This window comes from Delphinapterus leucas, chromosome 13, assembly GCF_059928025.1.
Source record: "Delphinapterus leucas isolate spDelLeu-1000000601 "Yukka" chromosome 13, BTC_Dleu_Yukka2, whole genome shotgun sequence".
Taxonomy (NCBI): Eukaryota; Metazoa; Chordata; class Mammalia; order Artiodactyla; family Monodontidae; genus Delphinapterus; species Delphinapterus leucas.
The window spans coordinates 9,411,498-9,434,461 of NC_143141.1; the positions used below are offsets into that span (position 1 = coordinate 9,411,498).

Sequence of the window (22,964 nt, forward strand, 5' to 3'; positions counted from 1 at the left end):
GTCTCATCAACTCATGATTCTTTGTGATTTTTAACTGAATTTTCTTGAGGTTTTGACCACTTCATTGCTAAAATATAACTTGATTAGATACTATGAAATGCCTGAATTATGGCCCTTGTTATCAGCCTTATGTCAGAATAAATAGCAAAAAAAAAAAAAAAAAAAATTTAAAGCATCCAGAAACGGCTCTACAGTAAAAAGCAGAAAGAAACGATGTTTAATGGGAGTTTCAAAAATCTGGATCTGCGCTGTCCGTACATAAGCTACATACTAGATGTCACTCCATTCTTTTTGTTGTTCTTTTTTTGTGCTAAAGTTGGATAACAAACATTTGCAGAACTTACGTATAAATTCTTCTCATAAGTGGAAATGTTCCTTAAGTACTTAAAGGGGATAAAGATACACAGCTTCTTTATTTGCTTTGGAAAGAACATCTAATGGGTACACAGATTGGATCCAACTGACTCTTTTCTGTAATTCCAGATGGAATGATTCAGAAGTGCTACAGAACTTAAAAGGTTTTACTTCATCTGTGAGGACAGTATGATGGCAGGGAGGGTATATGCCTCCTCTCACACTATAGGTTAGGGTTGGCTAATATAAAAAGTCAGAGCTCATAACTCTTGACATTTTTTGCACCAGGCTACTTTATTGGTATTTATAGCAAGACTCTGGCCACACAAGGAATGTTATTTCTTAATCCAGCTGTAAACTAGCAGTTCTCAACTTGGGGGGCTGGGCAGTTTTGCCTCCCAGGGGATGTTTGGCAACGTCTACAGACACTTTTGGTTGTCACAGCTGATGTCTAGCAAGAGGCCGTCCTGTGCACCGCCCAACATCCCGCAGAGCACAGGGACAGCCACTCTGCCACCCAACAGCGAGTTTACCTGGCCTAAAATGTTCGTAGTGCCAAGGTTGAGAAACCCTGCTGTAGGTAAAGCCAAAGCTTATGGCTGTAGAGAAAGTAGCTCAGATATAGCGCTTTTCCTCCTGAATTGTGTTCACTTGCTAATTCCTTACCTGTTTATCGCATTACAGGAAAATTAAAATTTTTGTATGAAAAATGTGATACTTCAGTTAAAATGTTGTAACAGTATTCTTTGTGCCAGTTTGAAAGCTCAGCTTCTTAAGATTTTGTCAGTCTACATGCAAAGTCACTCTCCTCATCCTCTGTATAAACTCTTTGGTAGCAAAAGGTGACAGATGATGTTTTATGCTTCCTTTCAGCATCAAAGGCAAAAAAACCATCTCAGTTTTCTGGGAAAATAACTGTTAAAGCAAAGGAAAAGAGTTATTCTAAACTTGAAATACCATATCAAGCAGAGGTTTTAGATGGGTGAGTTTTTCTTTAAAATAAACTTTATAACTTTTTATTAATAAATTCATTGATCTTAGCAAAAGTAGTAGCCAAATTCACATAAACTCCATGGAATTCGTGTTGAGAAGAACAAATTCAACTATAAAGGAGAAAAATCTCCTGTATTTTGTTTATTTTTTTTAGAAGAAAGAGGTAAATGGGATGATATGATTTGGGCTTAAATGAAGTCTTAATGATTCCATAATACAATAGAAAAATGAATCTGTGATTTTTAAATCATTTGAACCATTTCCTTTCTGTAATTCTTTTTGTAACATGCAAGTGGCTATGGCTTATTATTAAAGTATATTGTCACTTGAAACAAAATCATTTATATTCCTTTATAGACTTGTTAAACACTGTTCTAGAATTACAGCTTTTTATAAATGGGCAATAATATATGTAGTTCATTTTCTAATTATACTTTAACCAATAATAGTTTAATGTCCAGCATGGCAGGGACTCCATGTGGTCAACCACTAAAATGTTTATAGTCTTAATTCTCTAATAACAGTCATAATGCTGAACGTAAATTATTACAGCGAAAGAACTTGGATTTTAAATTAACACGTGGAAATAAAAATAATTTATTTTGTTTTTTTCAAATAGTTATTTGGGATTTGATCACTCTGCAACATTGTTTCACATCCGAGACAGTCCTGCTGATCCTGTGGAAAGGCCAATTTACCTCACTAACACTTTCAGTTTTGCGATCCTCATTCATGATGTGTTGCTACCAGAAGAAGCCAAAACAATGTTTAAAGTATGTCTGGGAACCCTCATCCTTTTAATTTTACTGATCTGCCAAGCAAATGATGCTGACACATTGTTTTTTCTCTCCCATCATTTCCTAGGTTCACAACTTCAGCAAACCAGTCTTAATTCTTCCAAATGGATCAGGATACATTTTTACTCTGTTTTTTATGCCATCCACATCATCCATGCACATAGATAACAATATTTTACTTATTACCAATGCCTCTAAGTTTCATTTACCTGTGCGGGTATACACAGGTTTTTTAGATGTAAGTATGCTATCTGCCTTTAAAATTTAAACTGCCTACATGTCTTTTGTGTTTTCAGCTACTATCAGCCAGTCGTGTTGCACACACTTAAATTTTGCTATTTCTGTGCTTTACAAGTTGTCCTAATTCCTCCCTCGTCAGTACTTACAAGATTTTCACCCTCCCAGCGGCCATGTCTCCTCATGATGCAGTTGACTCCTCTAGTTATGCCTCTATTTAGATCTTTTCCACATTCCACTTCCTCTTGGTTTTGCTTTTAAACTGTCATAGTCATGGGGAAGCTAAAAACGAGCTAAGTGGAAGAAAGATAATAAGCAGGGAAGAAAGACTATAGGGCGGGTGAAAAGAAAACTCTGTAGGGAAGAGATGACCAAAACCAAGAAGTGCAAGAATGAAGAAGAGAACCAGATAAGAAAGAGGGAATAGGTGGGAAAGACACAGCTGGAATAGTCACCGAAATACGGCAGGAAAGGTCTTTCTAGTACAGAAAACAAGCCAGGAAAAAAAATCCAGACAAAGCTGTGCTTAAAATTATCAATGCAAGAGTTTAGATGAGAAAGAAAACTGATAGGAAAGATAGAAAAGGAGAAAAGAAAGTGAAAACAGAGAAATGCAGTTCTCCAAAAAGCTAGCATCAACAAGAATTTTAGAGCTGAAGGGACCGTCACTATTATACCACTCCTTCTGCATTTCTTTTGCTTAAATGGTTACTGGTTTGTAGCTGCTTTCATGAATGTGTGATGTTTGCTGAGACTGAGGACTTTTTGCCTCATTCCCCAGGGCTCCACTTAACCTCACCTAGCACTTTAGTTTCCTGCTGCTTTTATGTGCCTTCAGAGGAGAACTAGCAATTCAGTAGAGGCCATGAGTGTTTTCATTTCTGAGTAATCAAAATATTTCCATTGTACAAAGTTCTTAATTATATATTATGTATGTGTATATTTACATAAAGTATAGGAACCTTAGTATATCTTAATACAGTTACTTTTTCTTGATAACATTCTCTTACATAAGTGTGACTTTACATTTAATCTAGTTCTTTTATATCTTTCCAGTACTTTGTATTACCCCCAAAAATAGAAGAACGTTTCATAGATTTTGGTATACTGAGTGCTACAGAAGCAAGTAACATTTTATTTGCAATTATAAACAGCAACCCAATTGAGGTAAAAAGAAAACTTGTTTTTATTCTAACTCACATTTAAGGATTTTATGCTAGTGCCGCAATGATCACTTTCATATCTTTCTCTTTTTTAAGTTGGCTATAAAAAGTTGGCATATCATTGGAGATGGTTTATCAATAGAACTTGTAGCTACTGAAAGAGGCAATAGAACTACAATAATCTCAAGCCTTCCAGAGTTAGAAAAATCCTCCTCATCAGACCAGTCATCAGTAAGTTAACTTTTTTATTGTTTCCTTAAACTTAGATGTAAACCTCAAATAGGAGACTAGTCATCATAATATTTTTATGAGAGTTGCAATAGCACTGGCTGTTTGATGTTGAAAGGACCTTTTATAGGTAGTCTACTTAAACCCCTTCCTCTCATGGTGAGAGAGCCCTTGAGACTCAAAGGAGTTAAGTTGTAACACAAGTGTCCTTACAGGAGAAATTCCCATGGGTAGTAAACTAACCCTGTGTTCATTGAATTCACTAGGCAGAAGAGATAGCCCTGCACATTGATAGAAGGTGTTTTCAATTATACAGTAATGTTTCTGGTCAATTCTCTGTACTGATTAGAAGAGAGTATCAGTGAGGCAAACATCGTTTGGTGGATCTCTGTGTGGATCTCCCTATACACTTTTACTCTATCTTATGTACAGTTGGTCATAAAAGAGCATGAAACAAGAGTAAATGAATATAGCAGTCTAAGCCCTGACCACTACTGAAAAGAGAACTTGGAGTTTATACCTACTCAGAACAGAATTAGTAGAATCACCTTGTACGACTTCGAAGGAGCAGAACATATGTCATCTGTAGGTTAGCATAGAACTTCTTGTGGCAGTTTTACAAAAGGAAAAGCAAATGTCCTTATGCACAGAGGTTATTGACAAATATGCTTCCATGGAATGCCATAGGTCATAAAAATTGACTTAAACATTCCCCCAAAATAGGTTTTTTGGAGGACAATCTGGCAACATATACCACTCCTGGGAATGTTTCCCATGGAAGTAATTGAAAGAGCCAAAAGCTGTGAGAATGCACATGTTTGATAGCATTATTAGTAATTCCAAATGACTGGAAACAGCCACATGCATAAAGTCATGACTTTATGATTGAATATTAAAGCAAATAAAAAGCTGTAAATACGATTGTGTGTAGAAATTTGGAAAAGGATTTCTGAAAAAGTGGGAAATAGTACTAAATAATGTGTATTCTCATTGCAGTTGTGTGGCATTCAGGCTACATAATCAGATATTGTGGTCGATATATGGGTGTTTGCATTTTAATAATTTATAATGTTTTAAATTTGATTCATAAATAAAGCCTCCTTTTAAAACAAAAAAAGGATATGCCCGTGACAAGTAATATTTGTCACCCCAGCTGAGGTTTTATTTTTAATACAAACTGCTGAAAAAGGATAATAATGAGACCAGCCATTAATGTGTTCATTTCAGTAATGAAGTTACAGTAAAATTGTATGTATATCTAATCTGAGATGGTTGAATTATACTGTTTTTTATAAGACATTATAAATTAATAATTTTAGGACTCTGGATCGTTTCCTCGTACTAAATAACATGTGTTAACACTTACTACTTAAATTTGAGAGGTCCACTCAGTAACATGAAGCCTGCTTGAAACTTTAGAATTAGGTTTTATATAAAACTGTATAAACACAAAAACAAGGGACAGAAAGATGAGATCACTGTTATGAACGCTTACTTAAAATAGGAAGTTGTAGTGAGTTGCCAGCTTCAAAACAGCAACTCCACAATATGTGTTTTTTTAAGTTTGTAATGCCTAAACTTTCAACTGCTTTCCACCTGTTTGCCAAAAAGCCAAACCTATGAACTAAATAAGCATCCTGTTCCTTATGAAACACGCATTGCCAACAGCTCTCTGCACTCTTGAGACACGTGTTCTTATTTGGCTGGTTAGAGTCATGATGAAAACGTTAGAATTGCACAAATCCAACACAGAAATGCTTATAAAAGGGGGAAAGTGAGTATGTTTGGCATATCAACATTTACAAACTAAAGTACAACTTCACAAATTGAATTTCATGTTTTTTGGAAGTATCATGATTGAAAAGTTTAAGTGCCAGAAGCATCAGCAAATAGCTTGAGAAAACAAGATCCACATTCTCCTTTCTTTCACATTTTTATTGCATAACTTTTCCTTCTTTCCATGATTTTTGATGTTTCCATATGATCCAATCTCAGTGGATCTGAGGACATGGTTATTAAAACATGACAGAGTTAAATTCAGAACTTGAAGCAAAACCAACTTTGTATGTATTAATACTTGTGCCCTAATGTGGCCAAAGGGTTAGTGGAAGGCTGTGTCCCTGTGCTGCAGCCCTCACCCGCTTTGACCCTGCACGTACCCGGTTGGGGTGTGAGGACCACACCCCTCCCCAGCTTTGCAGCTGAGAAGTCAGCTGTTCCTCAGGGAACCAGTTTTCTCAGTAGCCCATGGAATAAGTATAGTAGATAAACATCCAGGGATGGGCATTATTTTGAGATATTTGTATGTGATGATATGGTAATTCAGTGTTACACTGGTACAGGTTAGGATTTTGAAGTCAGTTTATCACTGTAGCTTTCTTTTCCATTTTAATAGAAAACTTCAGCCAGCAAGGCTGATGAATGATGTCATTTCTCCTACATACAGGTAATATTAGCTTCAGGATATTTTGCAGTGTTCAGAGTCAAACTTACTGCAAAAAAACTGGAAGGGATTCATGACGGGGCCATACAGATCACAACAGACTATGAGGTAAGGACTTTATTTACAGGGATTCATGTCAGTGGGGTCTTTCTGAGTAATTCAGTCTTTTTTTGTTTTTATAGAAACAGAGAACTAAGTTTACTCAGAAAGTTACAGTTTACCGCTTTCATGCCTTAAAAACTGAGCTTTTGAGAATAGTTTACAGAATATTTGTGTTCATTAGCTCATAGTTTTCTGATAAAACCCAAATCTTTTGACTAAAAACAACTTCAGAAAAATGCATTTGGCACATTTAGAATTGCTGTTAGAAGCCTGCTTACAAATAGTTGTAGCATTGCACAGACCCTGACTGAAATTCCTGAGATAGGCCTCTCTCTTTTCTGAGGTCATAAATATCCTCCTGTGTAACATTTCCAAAAAGGAAGATACAATCAGGAAATCACACCTTAATTTGAGTTCTCACAATCATATTTACATGTTCCTTGACTTCTAAGTCAAGGAACCAAGTGAAAATCAGTGAACTTTTTAAAGGCTTTTTGTGGGGTTTGACATGTTGCATTCAATGAGACTTTGAAGAGACATATTTCTGCCACACCTAAATATTTTGATTTATTATTTCAGAGCTGTTTGGGAAGTCGAGCACTGCTAAAGTCAGCAAGTTGCTACCCTTGTTCTCCTATCTTTTCAGTACATACAACCCCCACATGAAAGAAAACTAATTCAGAATAAACAGAATTGGTCATCTAATAGTAAATGATATGTTGGGAGTATGTCAAATTACCTCCAAAAATAAGGAATCCAAGTTTATCACTTTTGATAGGAATAAGTACGTTTCATATCTTAGCAAAGTATCAGTATCTTTGTGAATTGCAAATAAGCATACGAGTTGAGATTCAAAATCTGGAACGTTCAACTCATTTTTTCAAATTAGCTTGATGTTAATTTATTGCTGAGTACAAAAAGTAGAGAGCTATGTAACTTTAGAAAATGCTGGATTTTTCATTCATTGTTTTAGGAGAATAATTGAACTTTACTTTTTAAATTAATAATCTACAAAATAAAACCTATATTATGAAAAATCTGTTCTTCATTCCTTCCCCATTGTTTGGTCTTGTTTACCATGTTTTCATCGAATCACTGAGAAGTACATGGAAATTTATTGTATTTCACTGCATTTTATGAAGTACATGGATAGATTAAACAGTATCCATGGGTGATTTTAATTTTGCTTATCAGTTGGTTAATGCTAATATACATCCCAAGATTGGTTCTTTTAATCCCCCAAAATAACTGTCCCCCTACAACAACTGTCAGTGTCAATCGCAGACTTAAACACTCATTTCTCTGTGGTTTGCTTCTTCCCTCCACAGATCCTAACAATTCCCGTGAAAGCTGTGATCGCAGTGGGTTCTCTGACTTGCTTCCCAAAGCATATGGTTCTTCCACCTTCTTTTCCAGTAAGACAGTTAATTTGTAGCCTTCTTCTTGCTAATTTTTTTTCTCTTTGCCTTTATGTTCCTAGAATTCAACAATAAAGTCAGTTACTCTTTACTAATCACTTATTTTAAGGTAAGACATTGTACCAGCTTCTTTAGGAGACATAAAGAAGAATAAGAAATAGGCCCTTCTCTCAAAAAGTTTTCAATCTAGAATGAGAAATGGGCCCATGATTCATAGACGTAGAGCAGGATGTAGAAATTGCCCTAAGAGGTGAAAAATAACATGCTATGAAGAAAATACATATCTAATTGATGAAGGTGCCATGTGAATTGGCTTGGAATTTCTTCTGGCAGGGATAGACAAGGGTCAGCAAGAATGGCGTTCAGGGCCCAGGGAACAACCTGAATAGAGACACAGGCAGCAGTCTGAGATGGCTTTAGGCAGTGGTGAGTCGTCCAGTTTTACAAGGACGCAGGGAAGTTTCAAGAGAGAAGATGGAATGGTACCTTGGAGTGATAGCATGAAAAAAATGCAATGCACTTAAGTCCATGAAAATCTAAAGTTTTTGAGCAGAGGCTGGACATCGTCAGAGTTAAGCTTTCAAGACTGGCTCTCTGGCAGAAGTAAATGTAGGACACGTCTGGGAGTAGCAATAGTGTACCTGGAAGCCAACCCAGAGACTCTGGCCACGGTCCACAAGGAAAGCGTCAAAGGGAGGTTTGAGCTTAGGGCATTGGCAGAGGCAGTAAATCGCTTTCATACCTCCACACCTTTGCTGCTCATCTTATACCTCCACACCTTTGCTGCTCATCTGCCTTGGCTGCCCTTCCTCCTCTCCTACCTTCAAGAACTCCTTCATGTCTTTCAAGATCCAATTCCATTGTCATCTCCTCTGAAGATTTCTTCACTCCACTAGATAGTACTAGTTATTTCATGTGTGCTTCTGAAACAATTTGAGATTACTTCTCTGGCAGCAAGCCTCACATTGTGCTGTAAATGTTGCCTTATGTGTTGGTCTCCCCAACAAGACTCTGAGATCCGGTGGGAAAGAGATGAGGGATCTTATACCCCAAGTAGCAGGTATCTAGTAGATAATGGGTGGATGAAGGAGCAAAATAATGAAAAAGAGAACATAGGCAAGAGACATTTCAGATGAACCGTTTGAACTGTACTTGAATATCTTGAGGAGGTTATACTAATGGAAACAGGTATGGGTAGGTAGATAGATAGAGGACTCAAGAATATGACAGAGTTTGAGCCTGGAGAACAGGGAGGAAAGAAACGGGGAAACCAGGAGGCCACCTTTTGCAGGAAGATAGTGTAGATGATTCAGGACGCCTTGGAGCAGATGGAAGTGTCTCTCAGCTGTGGTAGGAGACCTGACTGGTTAAGAGAAACAGTACATTGCAAAATCTTAATGCTATATACGATAAAACCTAAATTCAAATTTTAGCTCCTTAAATATAAATTAGCATCAAATATAAATTTGAATTAATAGGTTCAGCACACCTAAGTTTGGGTCTTAATTCAATCTTTGTCTTCTTATCATTCCACTTTGTACTGACTATACAGGACTCTTGACTTCATTATTTATCCAAAAGAACCTTCAATTGCCTTTTCAATCCATGATCTCCTTGATCCCTGCATATATCCTGGAAGGGAATAATTCAGTAGATGACAAAGTGAAAGGCTCATGGACAGAGTAAATGAGAAGGCATCTATAAAAACAAGGTGTTGGTTTTGCAGTACTTCAGATTAAGCTTTCAGATATCTTCAGATGGCTGGGAAGTCCAACATCAGGGCACCAGCAGATCTGGTGTCTGGTGAGGGCCTACTTCCTTGGTTTGCCGACGGGCATCTTCTCATTGTATCCTCACACAGCCAAAAGAGCAGACAGGGAGGGCAAGCTCTTGTGCCTCTTTTAAGGGCACTAATCCCATTCATGAGGGCTCCACCCTCATGACCTGATCACCTCCCAAAGGCCCTGCCTCCTGATACCATCACACTGGGGGGTTATGATTTCAACATGTGAGTGTGGGGGAGCACACAGACGTTCAGCCCATAACAGTCATGAAATTCTGTAAAATCTCTTATCAGATGGAGACTGCTAGAGCCAAGTGATGAAAACTTGGTACTTCAGAATGAACATTTCAAATAACTCACAGTTTAATACTTCGTATTTGAATACCATTATAAAATGAACTTCTGTATCTGTTACCTCTTTTGATCCCCACCATACCCCTGAGAGACAAGATGTGGACACAAGAGTAGTAGTTATTACAGGTGCATGAAGACCAGTTAACTGCCGGGAAGACACAGCTGGGTGGAGGCCAAGCTGGGACTCAGCATAGGCTTCTGCTTTCTTCTCTTATGTTCGTATCCTCACAGCAGCATCCCCACCCTCTAACATCTTTCTCCTCTGGTCAGACTGTAAATGATGAGTGTTAGTCTTAACTGCACCATCATTCAACTCCTTTTACTGTTCATTTTCTTAACTTCTTTGTCTTTTTTAAAAAAAAAAAAACATTTATTTATTTATTCAGCTGTGCCAGGTCTTAGTTGCAGCACGTGGGATCTTTTAGTTGTGGAATGTGGGATCTAGTTCCCTGATCAGGGATCAAACCCAGGCTCCCTGCACCTGGAGCGGGAGTCCTAACTGCTAGACCACCAGGGAAGTCCCGACTTCTTTGTCTTTCAACACCAAATATTAGGCCAGCAGGGTTTGGTCATTTTAGAGACTTCTTCAAATGGCTAGGAATCAGGTTATAGGATTCTGGTTCTGTATTCAAACAAAAGAAAGTAAAATATTATAATATGATTCTTATTGATGATTACTTGAATCATGTAATTTTTTATTTAAAATCTGGTACCCTGTCATAGGGAGAAGCATGCAGCCGATAAGAGCAATCATTGGTAATTTAATGATTTAATCTGTATACTGTTTCAATATGATGCTTGATAACCTGTGTTTTTTAAAAATGTCTAATTTCTCTTTGGCACAAATAGTATTTTTCTTTTATAAAGAAAATAGCTTTGGATTTTAGAGTTCACTTATTTCATCCTGAATTTCATCCTGAATTTGGATACTTTTAAGGCACCCTGGCCTTGGTATAATCAAACCTTTCTTAACAAACTGACAGTGACTGCTTCCTTTATTCAAAGCTAGCTCTGTACCTTTGTTAGTATGTGAACATTTTTACTTTAATTCATTTTTACGAGATTGCAGAGATTTGACCTGCTAATTTATCTGTAATAGGCCATAAAAACAACAAAATACGTACATTTGGAGGAGGGGCTCTGGTTACAAATTTAAAGTTTATCAACTTTTGAAAATTCTAAATGTCCTTTGAACTTTGGTTTCCTAGAAATATGTCTGTCAGCTCTAAAGTGTGTGTTCTGAAGAAAATCTACCATTTACAGATGAGTTTGTTTGTTTTCTTCCTTCAGGGGAAAATAGTTCATCAGAGTTTAAATATTATGAATTCCTTCTCACAGAAGGTAAAGATCCAACAAATACGATCTTTGTCAGAAGATGTACGATTTTACTACAAACGATTACGGGGCAATAAGGAAGATTTGGAGCCAGGGAAAAAATCAAAGGTTTGAAAATGTTATATTTGCAAAAATTCCCATCCATTAGTACTTTGTCATTGTGACCTTCTGTGGATTTGGGATTCATGGTTCTCCTGTGCCTCTTTGTAGATTGCAAACATTTATTTTGATCCTGGACTGCAGTGTGGGGATCATTGCTATGTTGGCTTGCCTTTTCTGTCCAAATGTAAGTTATCTTGCCGTTCTCTCTCATGCCCTTCCTTCACTCCCTCCCCAGAATACTCTTTAATAAAAGGCGGCCACTTTTAAGGCCCATCCCTATCTCTTGATGCTATGGGAGTCATTTGAAGGGCTGAGTATGTCATACCATTTGTCTCCTTGGTTTAGCTGAACCCAAAGTACAGCCTGGTATAGCCATGCAGGAAGATGCTTGGGATGCCGACTGGGATTTGCATCAAAGCCTGTTCAAAGGATGGATGGGAATAAAGGAAAATTCAGGTCATAAGTAAGTGGTTTTGCTTCATTTAAGTATTTGAGCTATCTTTACCAGTATGAAACATGACTTTCTAAAGTTATTCTTATATTAGGTTATTTTATTTCCCTGTAGGTAAGAAAATATGCCTAATCTTCAGGAAGCATCTTGAATTGCCATTGTAGTTGTATATTTCTCAGAAGTATGCACACTACCATTTTTGTATTTTTTCCAGTGTTCTAGATGCTTCCTTAAAGTCAGAGGAACTCGATGAAGTTGTCCTTGTGTAGGATAACTTCATTGTTTACCTTAGACACATCCATTTGCATAAGAAAGAAAGTTTCTACCTGCCACTGACCTCTGTTAAAGGCTAGGAAAACACTTTCTAGGTTTAACCTCACAGGAGGAGGAGTGTCTCTGCCCCTCCTGAAAAGAACAGCTTCCTCCCTTTCCAGAGCTGAGCCGTTAGGGGTGCATGGCCCGTTCACATGGGCTCAACCTTATGTCTGTGGCAGGTAGAAAATGTCCCAGCGACAAATCAGTACCGCATCTGGATTCAAAAGCAAAGACACACTTTTGTGGCAGTATAGAAATTTGATCTTTCTGTGTACTTCAGAAGAGGATTTGACTAGCAAACTGATGAAAACTGTTCTTCTCCATTGGCTGATTCGAAATGTATTTGTCAGTATCATCAAGATCTTCCAATTTATAGTACTGTAAGATTTTCAAGCCATGAATGATTAAATCTGCAGGTTTCTATTTATCTGAACTATCTTCTCTGAAAGGTTCTCTTAAGGCAAAAGAGAGTTAAATTTTAACTTTAAAATGGTTAAAATTAGTACAGAGACGACTTCTAATGAACTCACTAAGAGAACACTAATTCAAACACTCCTTGGTCCTCTACAGTTCCATAGCGGACATTGTAAGGTACACAATTTAACATCCAATTATGAATAAATAACTTGCAGTGCTGCCCTAGGTTCATCTGCCAAGGAACCTCTTCACGCCCCGCCCCCTGAAACCCCTGCTTTCCTCTCTGTGAGCCTAGTGTTTCACTCCTAAAGACCCAGGCTCCCTGCCTGCCCTGTGCCACTGTGTCCCAGTTGCACAGTGAATGTGGCATTTTCCCTGCCCCTGCCTTTGTCTTACTTTCTCAGCGTGAATGTTACAGAGAATTCGTTACTCGTCATACAAAACCGGTACTCTCACCAATATTAGGGTGTCATAATTCAGTAATCTTATAGGATAAAACGGGCTTCAGTGTTTGTGCCCAGGCACCTTAGCCCCATTTATAATATTGTTTCCTTAGGGAATGTGCTCTGAGTTCTTAACCGCTGGCTTATAAATACTCATAAGTAGGGAAATAGTCAAATGAGGCCCTGAAAATTGCTCTTAACTATATATGTCTGGACAGAATCCTCATATGTGTTACCTCTTCAACTGATGTCTTCATTGTGTATCGGGATTTTGTTTTGTTTTTTTATCTCAAGTGGGGAAAAAGCCATATGCCAAGCAGTGCACTACCTTCTTATTAGTTCTACTGAAAACATTTGCCTGCTGTTGGTGTCTGGATCTTTCCGCTAAACATGCAAGATCCTTTAGGATCCCCGTAACATCATGTTATCTGAATATCCCTGCCTTTTCCCTTTCGAATTCAGTATGAAAACAATACTGTACAGGTGATCAGTGATACTTTGGCAGCTCTTTGTGCCAAAATAGAGGCATCTTCATACATGTCTCTATGAAAAGCATACTTAAATATTAGAGCAAGTAAAATTTCTCAAATACACAAGTCTAATAGAATTTCCTATGTTCAGAAAACTCAAATATTTCCTTTTGTTACAGTGACTTACAAATTGTTTTTCTAGATTGAGCGCTATATTTGAAGTAAATACAGACCTTCAAAAAAACATACTGTCAAAAATCACTGCCGAGCTCTCCTGGCCGTCCGTCCTCAGCTCACCCCATCACATGAGGTTTCCCCTTACTAATACAAACTGCTCTTCAGTAAGTATTCAGAGTGACATCAGTTCTGGGAAATCTGTAATAGGGTTATGAAGTATCTGCTCTTTTTTTTTTTTAATTAACATCTTTACTGGAGTATAATTACTTTCCAATGTTGTGTTAGTTTCTGCTGTATAACAAAGTGAATCAGCTATACATATACATGTATCCCCATATCCCCTCCCTCTTGCGTCTCCCTCCCACCCTCCCTATCCCACCCCTCTAGGTGTTCACAAAGCACCGAGCTGATCCCCCTGTGCTATATGCAGCTGCTTCCCACTAGCTATCTGTTTTACATTTGGTAGTGTATATATGTCCATGCCACTCTCTCACTTCGTCCCAGCTTACCCTCCACCCCCCCACCCTCCCTGTGTCCTCAAGTCCATTCTCTACATCTGCGTCTTTTTTCCTGTCCTGCCCTTAGGTTCATCAGAACCATTTCTATTTTTTTGGATTCCATGTATATGTGTTAGCATACGGTATTTGTTTTTCTCTTTCTGACTTACTTTACTCTGTATGACAGACTCTAGGTCCATCCACCTCACTGTAAATAACTCAGTTTCGTTTCTTTTTATGGCTGAGTAATATTCCATTGTATATATGTGCCACATCTTCCTTATCCATTCATCTGTCAGTGGACACTTAGGTTGCCTGCATGTCCTGGCTCTTTTAATGGTGGCAGTCTTTCACTTACTGTGTCTTTACTTTGTTTAAGGAAGAAGAGATTACGTTAGAAAATCCTGCAGATGCGCCTGTCTACATTCAGTTTATTCCTCTGGCCTTATATTCCAACCCTTCCGTCTTTGTAGATAAGTTAATATCAAGGTAGGCATTGCTGGTAGATTATCAGAATGTTTTCATATTAGCAGTGAATTATTATTGAAAACTTTATTTCAGCTCATACAGTAATAGATTGGGCTTAGAGAAATTCTGCATCTGTAATTGAAGTTGAGAGAAGGTTCTGGGGAGAGAGATGGATATTATATTAAACATCTAGAAAAGCTCCCAGTTTAAGACAAGAAAAAAATAATATAGAACTCCTTCCTAAAATCTTATAAAGAGGAAGCAAGTGGTGGAGCCTTTCAAATATTTTAGTTTTAAAAAGTGAACAAAATATTAACTGTAAGTTGTAGCTATTTTTTGAAGGCTGTTAATCTGATAACATTGATCTCAAAATCTGCCAAAAGATAAGCACAACCTTAGTATTTATAACCCCTTTAATTATGATGCTGTTTACAAAGAAATATGTGTATGTTTTTTAATTTCAGGTTTAACTTAAGTAAGGTGGCAAAGATAGATTTAAGAACACTAGAATTCCAAGTCTTCAGAAACAGTGTAAGTATTCAGACTTCATACTGTTCCAAAGAAGTAATTCTACAATATGATCAATGCAAATGTGAAAGAAAAATATTAACCATCCTTAAATTGGTTGAAGGGCAAGTTACTGGAGAAGTCAGAACAGTCTAGTAATTATTTTAGAGGCAAAAAGCCCCGGAAGAATGGGTGGGATTTAGATTGCCATGAGGCACCCTGGATAGAAGGTCCTGTTTGTGGGCATTAAGCATTAAGCTCATGAAGGTTCATAATAATGTCTGCCAGAACCTCTGAGATTAGTAGATAAGGTGTATACTGATAGATAATGTTTGTTTTTTATTAAGCCTCAAAATATTGAGCTTGGTCATTTAAATTTTTATTTTGGATACTTTCTAATAAGATTGTAAAGCTCCATGGAGGCCAGACCCACGCTAGCTGTGTTCATACTTAGCGCGGCAGTGAGCATAGTTATAACTCAGCAAGTATTTTAAACTAATAAATGTACACATAAACTGTTTGTTCTAGGACCGGATATTCTCCATCATACAGGCCGGGCTGAGCAGCCACTAACCACTCATGATTATATAAGAACTGAGTGTGTAGGATCTGTGTCAGTCAGGAAATTAGCACTGGGAACTAAAGCCACCTGCAAACTGGCCCAAGTCTCTTGGCCTAGATGCCCTTCCCAGCCACTCTCATCCAGCCTTAAACAGCCTGTTCACACCAGCCCTAATGGCTGTGGAGCGTGCACTGATCCGGCTCTCTGGCTCTCCCTGAATCTTTGTTTGCAAGCACGTTAGCGGTGTTTTCTGTTTTCTTTTTGACGTATGGTAGGTACCTTGTTTCCCAGTTCTGGGTATAAGCTCCTTGAGGGCTTGTCTTCTACTTATATGGTTTCCTTCCCACATTTATAGTGCGAAGGGTGTTGAGTGAATGAGAGTAGGAACCTAGCAACCCTCCATCATCTGAACTACTTTGAGTGGAAACAGTAAATGACCACCTCCTTTCTCTCCTTTTGCTGAGCTCTTTTTCTGAGCACAGTCCCAGTCTGTCAAGTAGCCACAGGATGCCTTCCTGCCATGCTGTGGCTTTGCCGCTTCCCATTTGGAATAAGGGAGGTTGGCTCCTAGAATAACCATGGCTTTGTACCTACTAACTTGGTCACCTCGACCAAGTAAATAAACCTTTCCAAACTTCAACTTCTTCACTTGTAAGTGAAGTTAATAATTTGTATATTACAAAGTTTTTGAACAGGTTAAACAGACCAACATGGAAGCCCTTAGATGGGTTGCTCGGGACATAGGAAGCCCTCAATGAATGTTGACTGGATGAGTCAGTCTGTGGCTCACCAGGTGGGAAAGAAAGGCAATACGAAGGTTTTCAGTATTTCATGAGCACCTACTGTGTATCAGCATTGTATCACTATATGTGTATAGTGTATCATATATATCACTGTATCATATATATGTGTATAGTGTATCATATATATCACTGTATCATATATATATCATATATATCACTGTATCATATGTATCACTATAATCAACAGGTGCATTCACATTTATAATTTCATGTAATCATTACAATAGGCAGGCTGAGCTATTACTAACCACCCTAAGAATAAGTATTTCCCTTGTTCTGTTGGTGGTGGAAAAACAAAGCTCAGAGAGACGAAGTAACTTGCCCAAGTTCCTACCTGTGATAACTGGCAGGGCCAAATTCAAATCTAGTTCCTCAGAGTCCAGAACCCTTGCCCATACTTTCGTGACACATGGTCATTACTGTTAGGAATCACTAATTAACCTGTCCAACTAGATGTTTTGTAGTTCTTGAAGGATTTGTGTCCTTTCCCATAGCTTTGTGTTTTAATGTATAAGGCATAAATTAGCCAAGCCTTTATGGAGTTGTTTTTATGTCTATTTTTAAGTAAATCTTATATAAGAAAGTAAGAGAAAGAAATTTTCTCTTTAAAAAGAGAAAGTAATTTTCAATGTTGTATTTTTATTTTCTGCTGAGTAATAGGTAGAATACTAGACTGAAATTTAGATAGTCTCATATTCTAGTCCATGCCCTTCTCTTGGAATCTTTTTTACTTTGCTTTTTCCATCCATAAAGTACCAACATAATAAGTTCAAGGCTATCTAGACCTCAAATATCTAGAAAGCTCAGTAACCAGAAATTCCTTTCACTCTGCTTTTATAAGAGAGGAAATACTCATGAGAAGTACATGACCTATATTTACCTTTTTTTATCTTACCAAATCTTTAGTGGTACCTACAAGATGTAGGTACTGTGAGAGATAGGAAGATGAATAAGAATACTTTAGACCTCAGGAATTCATTCTAAATAAGAAATGCTGGAGGAGGTCTTAGGGTGAGCTTAGGATAAATTCTATCACAGTTCTCTACAGTGCTATAAAACTGTGGATCTCAGAATATTTGGTCTCAGCATTCCTTTACAGTCTGAACAATAATTAAGGATTTCTACATTATCTCAATTTTTAAAAATTATTAAGGACTCCAAAGAGGTTTTTTGTTTATGTGGTTTGCATCTATCAACATTTAACATATTAGAAATTAAAACTGAGAGATCATTAAAATATTGGTTTAATTCATTTAAAATAATAAAATAATAATAAGCCCATTCTATTTGACATAGGTAATATAAAAATGAAAAAATATATATATATATTTTTTAAGAACCATTTTGCAAGAAGAGTAGATTGTTTTACAGAGCTCTTCAATGGCTCTCTGACTTAATATACAGATAGATTCTCCTGTCTGCTTCTGCATTCGGTCTCTTATGATACATCGTTTTTGATGAAGTATATGATAAATATCTGACCTGACCTGACACGTTCATCTGGTTGCAGAAAGGAGTGTCTTAATTGCTTCTTTAGTTATCACAACACCATGCATTGGTCATTCGGAAAACACTGGTTCACTAAGATATGAAGAGCTTCCAAATGTTGACACAGTTCACTCTGCAGGACCCAGAAAATCATACTCATCCTTACAACCACTAATCTCATCAGGGTGTTCTTTAACTATTGGCTCTAAAGCTCACAGGGCCAAAACTCTAAATTTTGCTCAAACACTCAAATCTTACCATTGGCAACAAATGCTTCAGTTGTTTCCTTAAAGGAACAGATGCACTTCATTTTCGTAAAAATGTCTACTAACTACTCCAGTCTGAATAACCATATATTGACTGTCAATCGTTTTTTCAAATATAAATGGTGTTGCGGAGACAGGAACTAGTTCAGTTGGCATCTGAAACAATAGATCTTCCAGACAGCATGGTCCAGTATGCTGCAAGGGGTGCTGCGTGCGTACTCCATTTGATCACATGGTGTTGAAAAGGCACGTGCTCAGTAAATAGCCTCACCCGCCAGAGAGCAGACAGCAGAAACAAGAAGAACTACAGTCCTGCAGCCTGTGGAATGAAAACCACATTCACGGAAAGACAGGCAAAATGAAAAGGCAGAGGACTATGTACCAGATGAAAGAACAAGATAAAACCCCAGAAAAACAACTAAATGAAGTGGAGATAGGCAACCTTCCAGAAAAAGAATTCAGAATAATGGTAGTGAAGATGATCCAGGACCTTGGAAAAAGAATGGAGGCAAAGATCGAGAAGATGCAAGAAATGTTTAACAAAGACCTAGAAGAATTAAAGAATAAACAAAAAGAGGTGAACAACACAATAACTGATATGAAAAATACACTAGAAGGAATCAGTAGCAGAATAACTGAGGCATAAGAATGGATAAGTGTCCTGGAAGACAGAATGGTGGATTTCACTGCTGCAGAACAGAATAAAGAAAAAAGAATGAAAAGAAATGAAGACAGCCTGAGAGACCTCTGGGATAACATTAAACGCAACAACATTCGCATTATAGGCGTCCCAGAAGGAGAAGAGAGACAGAAAGGACCTGAGAAAATATTTGAAGAGATTATAGTTGAAAACATCCCTAACATGGGAAAGGAAATAGCCACCCAAGTCCAGGGAGTGCAGAGAGTCCCAGGCAGGGTAAACCCAAGGAGACACATGCCAAGACACATAGTAATTAAATTGACAAAAATTAAAGACATAGAAAAATTATTAAAAGCAACAAGGGAAAAACAACAATTAACATACAAGGGAACTCCCATAAGGTTAACAGCTGGTTTCTCAGCAGAAACTCTGCAAGCCAGAAGGGAGTGGCACGATATATTTAAAGTGATGAAAGGAAGGAACCTACAACCGAGATTACTCTATATCCAGCAAGGATCTCATTCAGATTCGATGGAGAAATCAAAAGCTTTACAGACAAGCAAAAGCTAAGAGAATTCAGCACCACCAAACCAGCTCTACAACAAAGGCTAAAGGAACTTCTCTAAGTGGGAAACACAAGAGAAGAAAAGGACCTACAAAAACAAACCCAAGACAATTAAGAAAATGGTAATAGGAACATCCATATTGATAATCACCTTAAATGTGAATGGATTAAATGCTCCAAACAAAAGACACACGCTCGGGCTTCCCTGGTGGCGCAGCGGCTGGGCCCGTGAGCCATGGCCGCTGAGCCTGCGCGTCCGGAGCCTGTGCTCTGCAATGGGAGAGGCCACAACAGTGAGAGGCCCACGTACCGCAAAAAAAAAAAAACAAAACAAAACAAAAGACACACACTCACTGAATGAATACAAAAACAAGACCCATATATATGCTGTCTACAAGAGAGCCACTTCAGACCTAGGGACACATACAGACTGAAAGTGAGGGGATGGAAAAACATATTCCATGCAAATGGAAATCAAAAGAAAGCTGGAGTAGCAATACTCATATCAGATAAAATAGACTTTAAAATAAAGAACGTTACAAGAGAAAAGGAAGAACACTACATAGTGATCAAGAGATCAATCCAAGAAGAAGATATAACAATTATAAATATATATGCACCCAACATAGGAGCACCTCAATACATAAGGCAACTGCTAACAGCTATAAAAGAGGAAATCGACAGTAACACAGTAATAGCGGGGGACTTTAACACCTCACTTACACCAATGGACAGGTCATCCAGACAGAAAATTAATAAGGAAACACAAGCTTTAAATGACACAATAGACCAGATAGATTTAACTGATATTTATAGGACATTCCATCCAAAAACAGCATATTATACTTTCTTCTCAGGTGCACATGGAACATTCTCCAGGATAGATCACATCTTAGGTCACAAATCAAGCCTCAGTAAATTTAAGAAAATTAAAATCATATCAAGCATCTTTTCCGACCACAACACTATGAGATTAGAAATAAATTACAGGGAAAAAAATGTAAAAAACACAAACACATGGAGCCTAACAGCATGTTACTAAATAACCAAGAGATCACTGAAGAAATCAAAGAGGAAATCAAAAAATACCTAGAGACAAATGACAAAACACAGTGATCCAAAAACAAAAAAAGGCACGTGCTCAAGGGTTGAGATTTAATAAGATTAATATTTATTACTGTTTAATCAGTAACAGTTTTGGGGTTTTTTTTTTTTTAACTGCAAGTACATGGCAGTGAGGAAGACAGTGGCTACTAGGGAAGTTTGATGCCACTGCCTTGCTTCTAGCTAAAGGGTCAGCAGTTTTTCCCACCATTGCTTTTGCTGACCATCAGTGCAAAGGTCAACACAGTGAAAAAGGCAAAGAATGTCTGTCGGTGTTCTGAAAATAGTTTTGACACCTGAAAAGACCTCTGAGATCCCCAGGAGTCCATGAATCCCTTTTTAAGAACCACCACTACAACAATGACTGAGAATTATTGAGGGCCTTAGTGATATCCCAGAGGCATTACAACATCCTGAAGTATTTTCCAAGTCATCAGAGTTTAATTTGTTTTGGCGAATATATGTATAATGTATAACGTGTTCATCAATTACTCAGAAGAGTTCATTTAAAAGGGAACCTATTTACCAACCATTTTGGAGCAGTCAAAAGATTGTTGTCCTAGTAGACATGGACAGAGAAGAATTTTCGATGTAGGAAAAAATATTTGCCTCAGAAGTGAGAATTAAAAAGTAGTGTGCTTCACAAAGTCTATTGGCTATGAAGTTATTTTGTAGAATCATGCTGTTGAAGCAGATAGGTCTGTATATAGTAGAAAAATCATACAAAATGCACTCTCCTTTCACAAGTTAGCAGAACCATGTAGAGCCATGGACATTTATACCCAAGTATTACCAACCCTTCCCCCCAAAAAGTTTAAGATTAACGTTACTTGAAATCAGAACAGTGTAACCTTATATGTGAACTATGATTTTTTTTAAAATAAAAAACAAATGTGTTTTAATTTTATCTATAACTGTCAGGAAGTCATATTTTGATTATTAAACTAAGCTATTACTTGAACTTTAAATCATCAAGTGTTTATGAAACAGTAGTTATGGGCTTAGCTTTCAAAATAAAATTCAAAGATAGCTTGATATGAATTGGAAATATTTTTACAAATAAAATGATGCAACCTTAAGATCCTCCAGCTGATATCTGTCTGAGGGGAGGGGCAGAAAAACAGTGACTGAAAGTGGGGGCAGCACCAGTAGGACTTCGGGGTGCTGGGTGTTCAGTACACAGCTGTTTGCTTTGTGCTAAAACACTGAGCTACTCATCTCTTAGGTTTGTGTCCTTTTCTGTTTTTGTGTCATGTTTCAAAACTTTTAAAGTTAAAAATAAAAAGATCTGTACACAAAAACAAGTGCTTAGTACAAACATGAAGACTTCGGTGACCTGGGGAGCAAAGCCCTTTCTGGGACTTAATGCAGAATATAAAGTGTCATCATTGGTTGCCCAGCTCTGCTTGCCAGCCATCCAGCCTCTAAATGATCAGGGATAAAATTGTTTATATAGTTGATCACTTCGAGAAACTAATACTGGGCTGTGGATGGGGTAAAGGGAAAAAAACTTTTCCAGAGAATATACTAATGACTCCTGCTTGTTTACCCAATGATTCAAGGCTCATCCACTGCAGAGTTCAACGGGATTTACAGAGGGCCTCTCCCGACATTTAATTTTAAACCTAATTTTAAAACCTGGAGAAAAGAAATCTGTCAAAGTAAAGTTTACTCCAGTTCACAATAGAACTGTTTCTTCCCTAATCGTAATCAGGTATGTTCTGTGATTTAAGTGTGGGGTGACTTTTAGTACTTACATAGAGTCCTTTCCTGATTCGTTTCAATATTAATATTTGCATTAATTTATTTCTGAAATAGGGTATTCATTTTGCCCGAAATACACACACACACACCACGCCTCATGAAACATACCTTTGTGATATTTTTAGCTAGAAGACCTGAATACTGTCTTCCTGTACCGTGTGTGACTCTTCAAAGTGAAAAACTCTTCCTCCTCTTTGTGTAAACATTTAAAATTTTTTCAAGTGCAAATGCTTCACCATTAAATTTAGTGTATTAATTTTTACATGGTTTATAAAGTAACAGTAAAAATTATAGATCAAAAGATTGTGCAAATTTAATGGGAGGAAAATCTGTGGTTCTTGTTCTTACATAGAAATAACCTGACTGTGATGGATGCTGTGATGGTCCAAGGACAAGGAACAACTGAGAACTTGAGGGTCGCAGGCAAGCTTCCAGGTCCAGGGAGCTCCTTGCGCTTTAAAATCACAGAAGCATTATTAAAAGACTGTACAGACAGTGAGTATTCCTGTCATATCCAAGGGCACAAATTTCAGCGTTTGTTGTCAACAGTAAAAATTCCAAAAACAAGAACAGTATTTTTACATGTACACATGTGTATATTAATGATGGATACTTGAGATTTTAAGAAGACACCCTGACTTGCTTTCAGAGTTGTTTGGTTTGGATCTTAAAAAATTTGAAATGTCAGTATTCATTGCATGCCTTAGATGATTTACTC

General features: G+C 37.5%; 1 protein-coding gene across 11 annotated transcripts in view; it reads left to right on the top strand.

Annotated features, from left to right (window-relative positions):
* The window catches only part of TMEM131 (transmembrane protein 131), a 221,942-nt gene that overhangs the window by 164,804 nt on the left and 34,174 nt on the right, over nucleotides 1-22,964 (top strand). For 10 of the 11 annotated variants that reach the window (XM_089922708.1, XM_089922712.1, XM_089922710.1 and 7 more), the window contains 15 exons: nucleotides 1,228-1,336; nucleotides 1,967-2,120; nucleotides 2,212-2,382; nucleotides 3,438-3,548; nucleotides 3,641-3,775; nucleotides 6,219-6,323; nucleotides 7,646-7,732; nucleotides 11,163-11,315; nucleotides 11,418-11,493; nucleotides 11,655-11,772; nucleotides 13,608-13,746; nucleotides 14,459-14,568; nucleotides 15,012-15,078; nucleotides 22,045-22,196; nucleotides 22,599-22,741. In XM_089922708.1, coding sequence (XP_089778834.1) covers nucleotides 1,228-1,336; nucleotides 1,967-2,120; nucleotides 2,212-2,382; nucleotides 3,438-3,548; nucleotides 3,641-3,775; nucleotides 6,219-6,323; nucleotides 7,646-7,732; nucleotides 11,163-11,315; nucleotides 11,418-11,493; nucleotides 11,655-11,772; nucleotides 13,608-13,746; nucleotides 14,459-14,568; nucleotides 15,012-15,078; nucleotides 22,045-22,196; nucleotides 22,599-22,741 — 1,830 coding nt within the window. The remainder of the gene's footprint in view (nucleotides 1-1,227; nucleotides 1,337-1,966; nucleotides 2,121-2,211; nucleotides 2,383-3,437; nucleotides 3,549-3,640; nucleotides 3,776-6,218; nucleotides 6,324-7,645; nucleotides 7,733-11,162; nucleotides 11,316-11,417; nucleotides 11,494-11,654; nucleotides 11,773-13,607; nucleotides 13,747-14,458; nucleotides 14,569-15,011; nucleotides 15,079-22,044; nucleotides 22,197-22,598; nucleotides 22,742-22,964) is intronic. The other variant, XM_022599218.3, reaches the window with a different exon arrangement.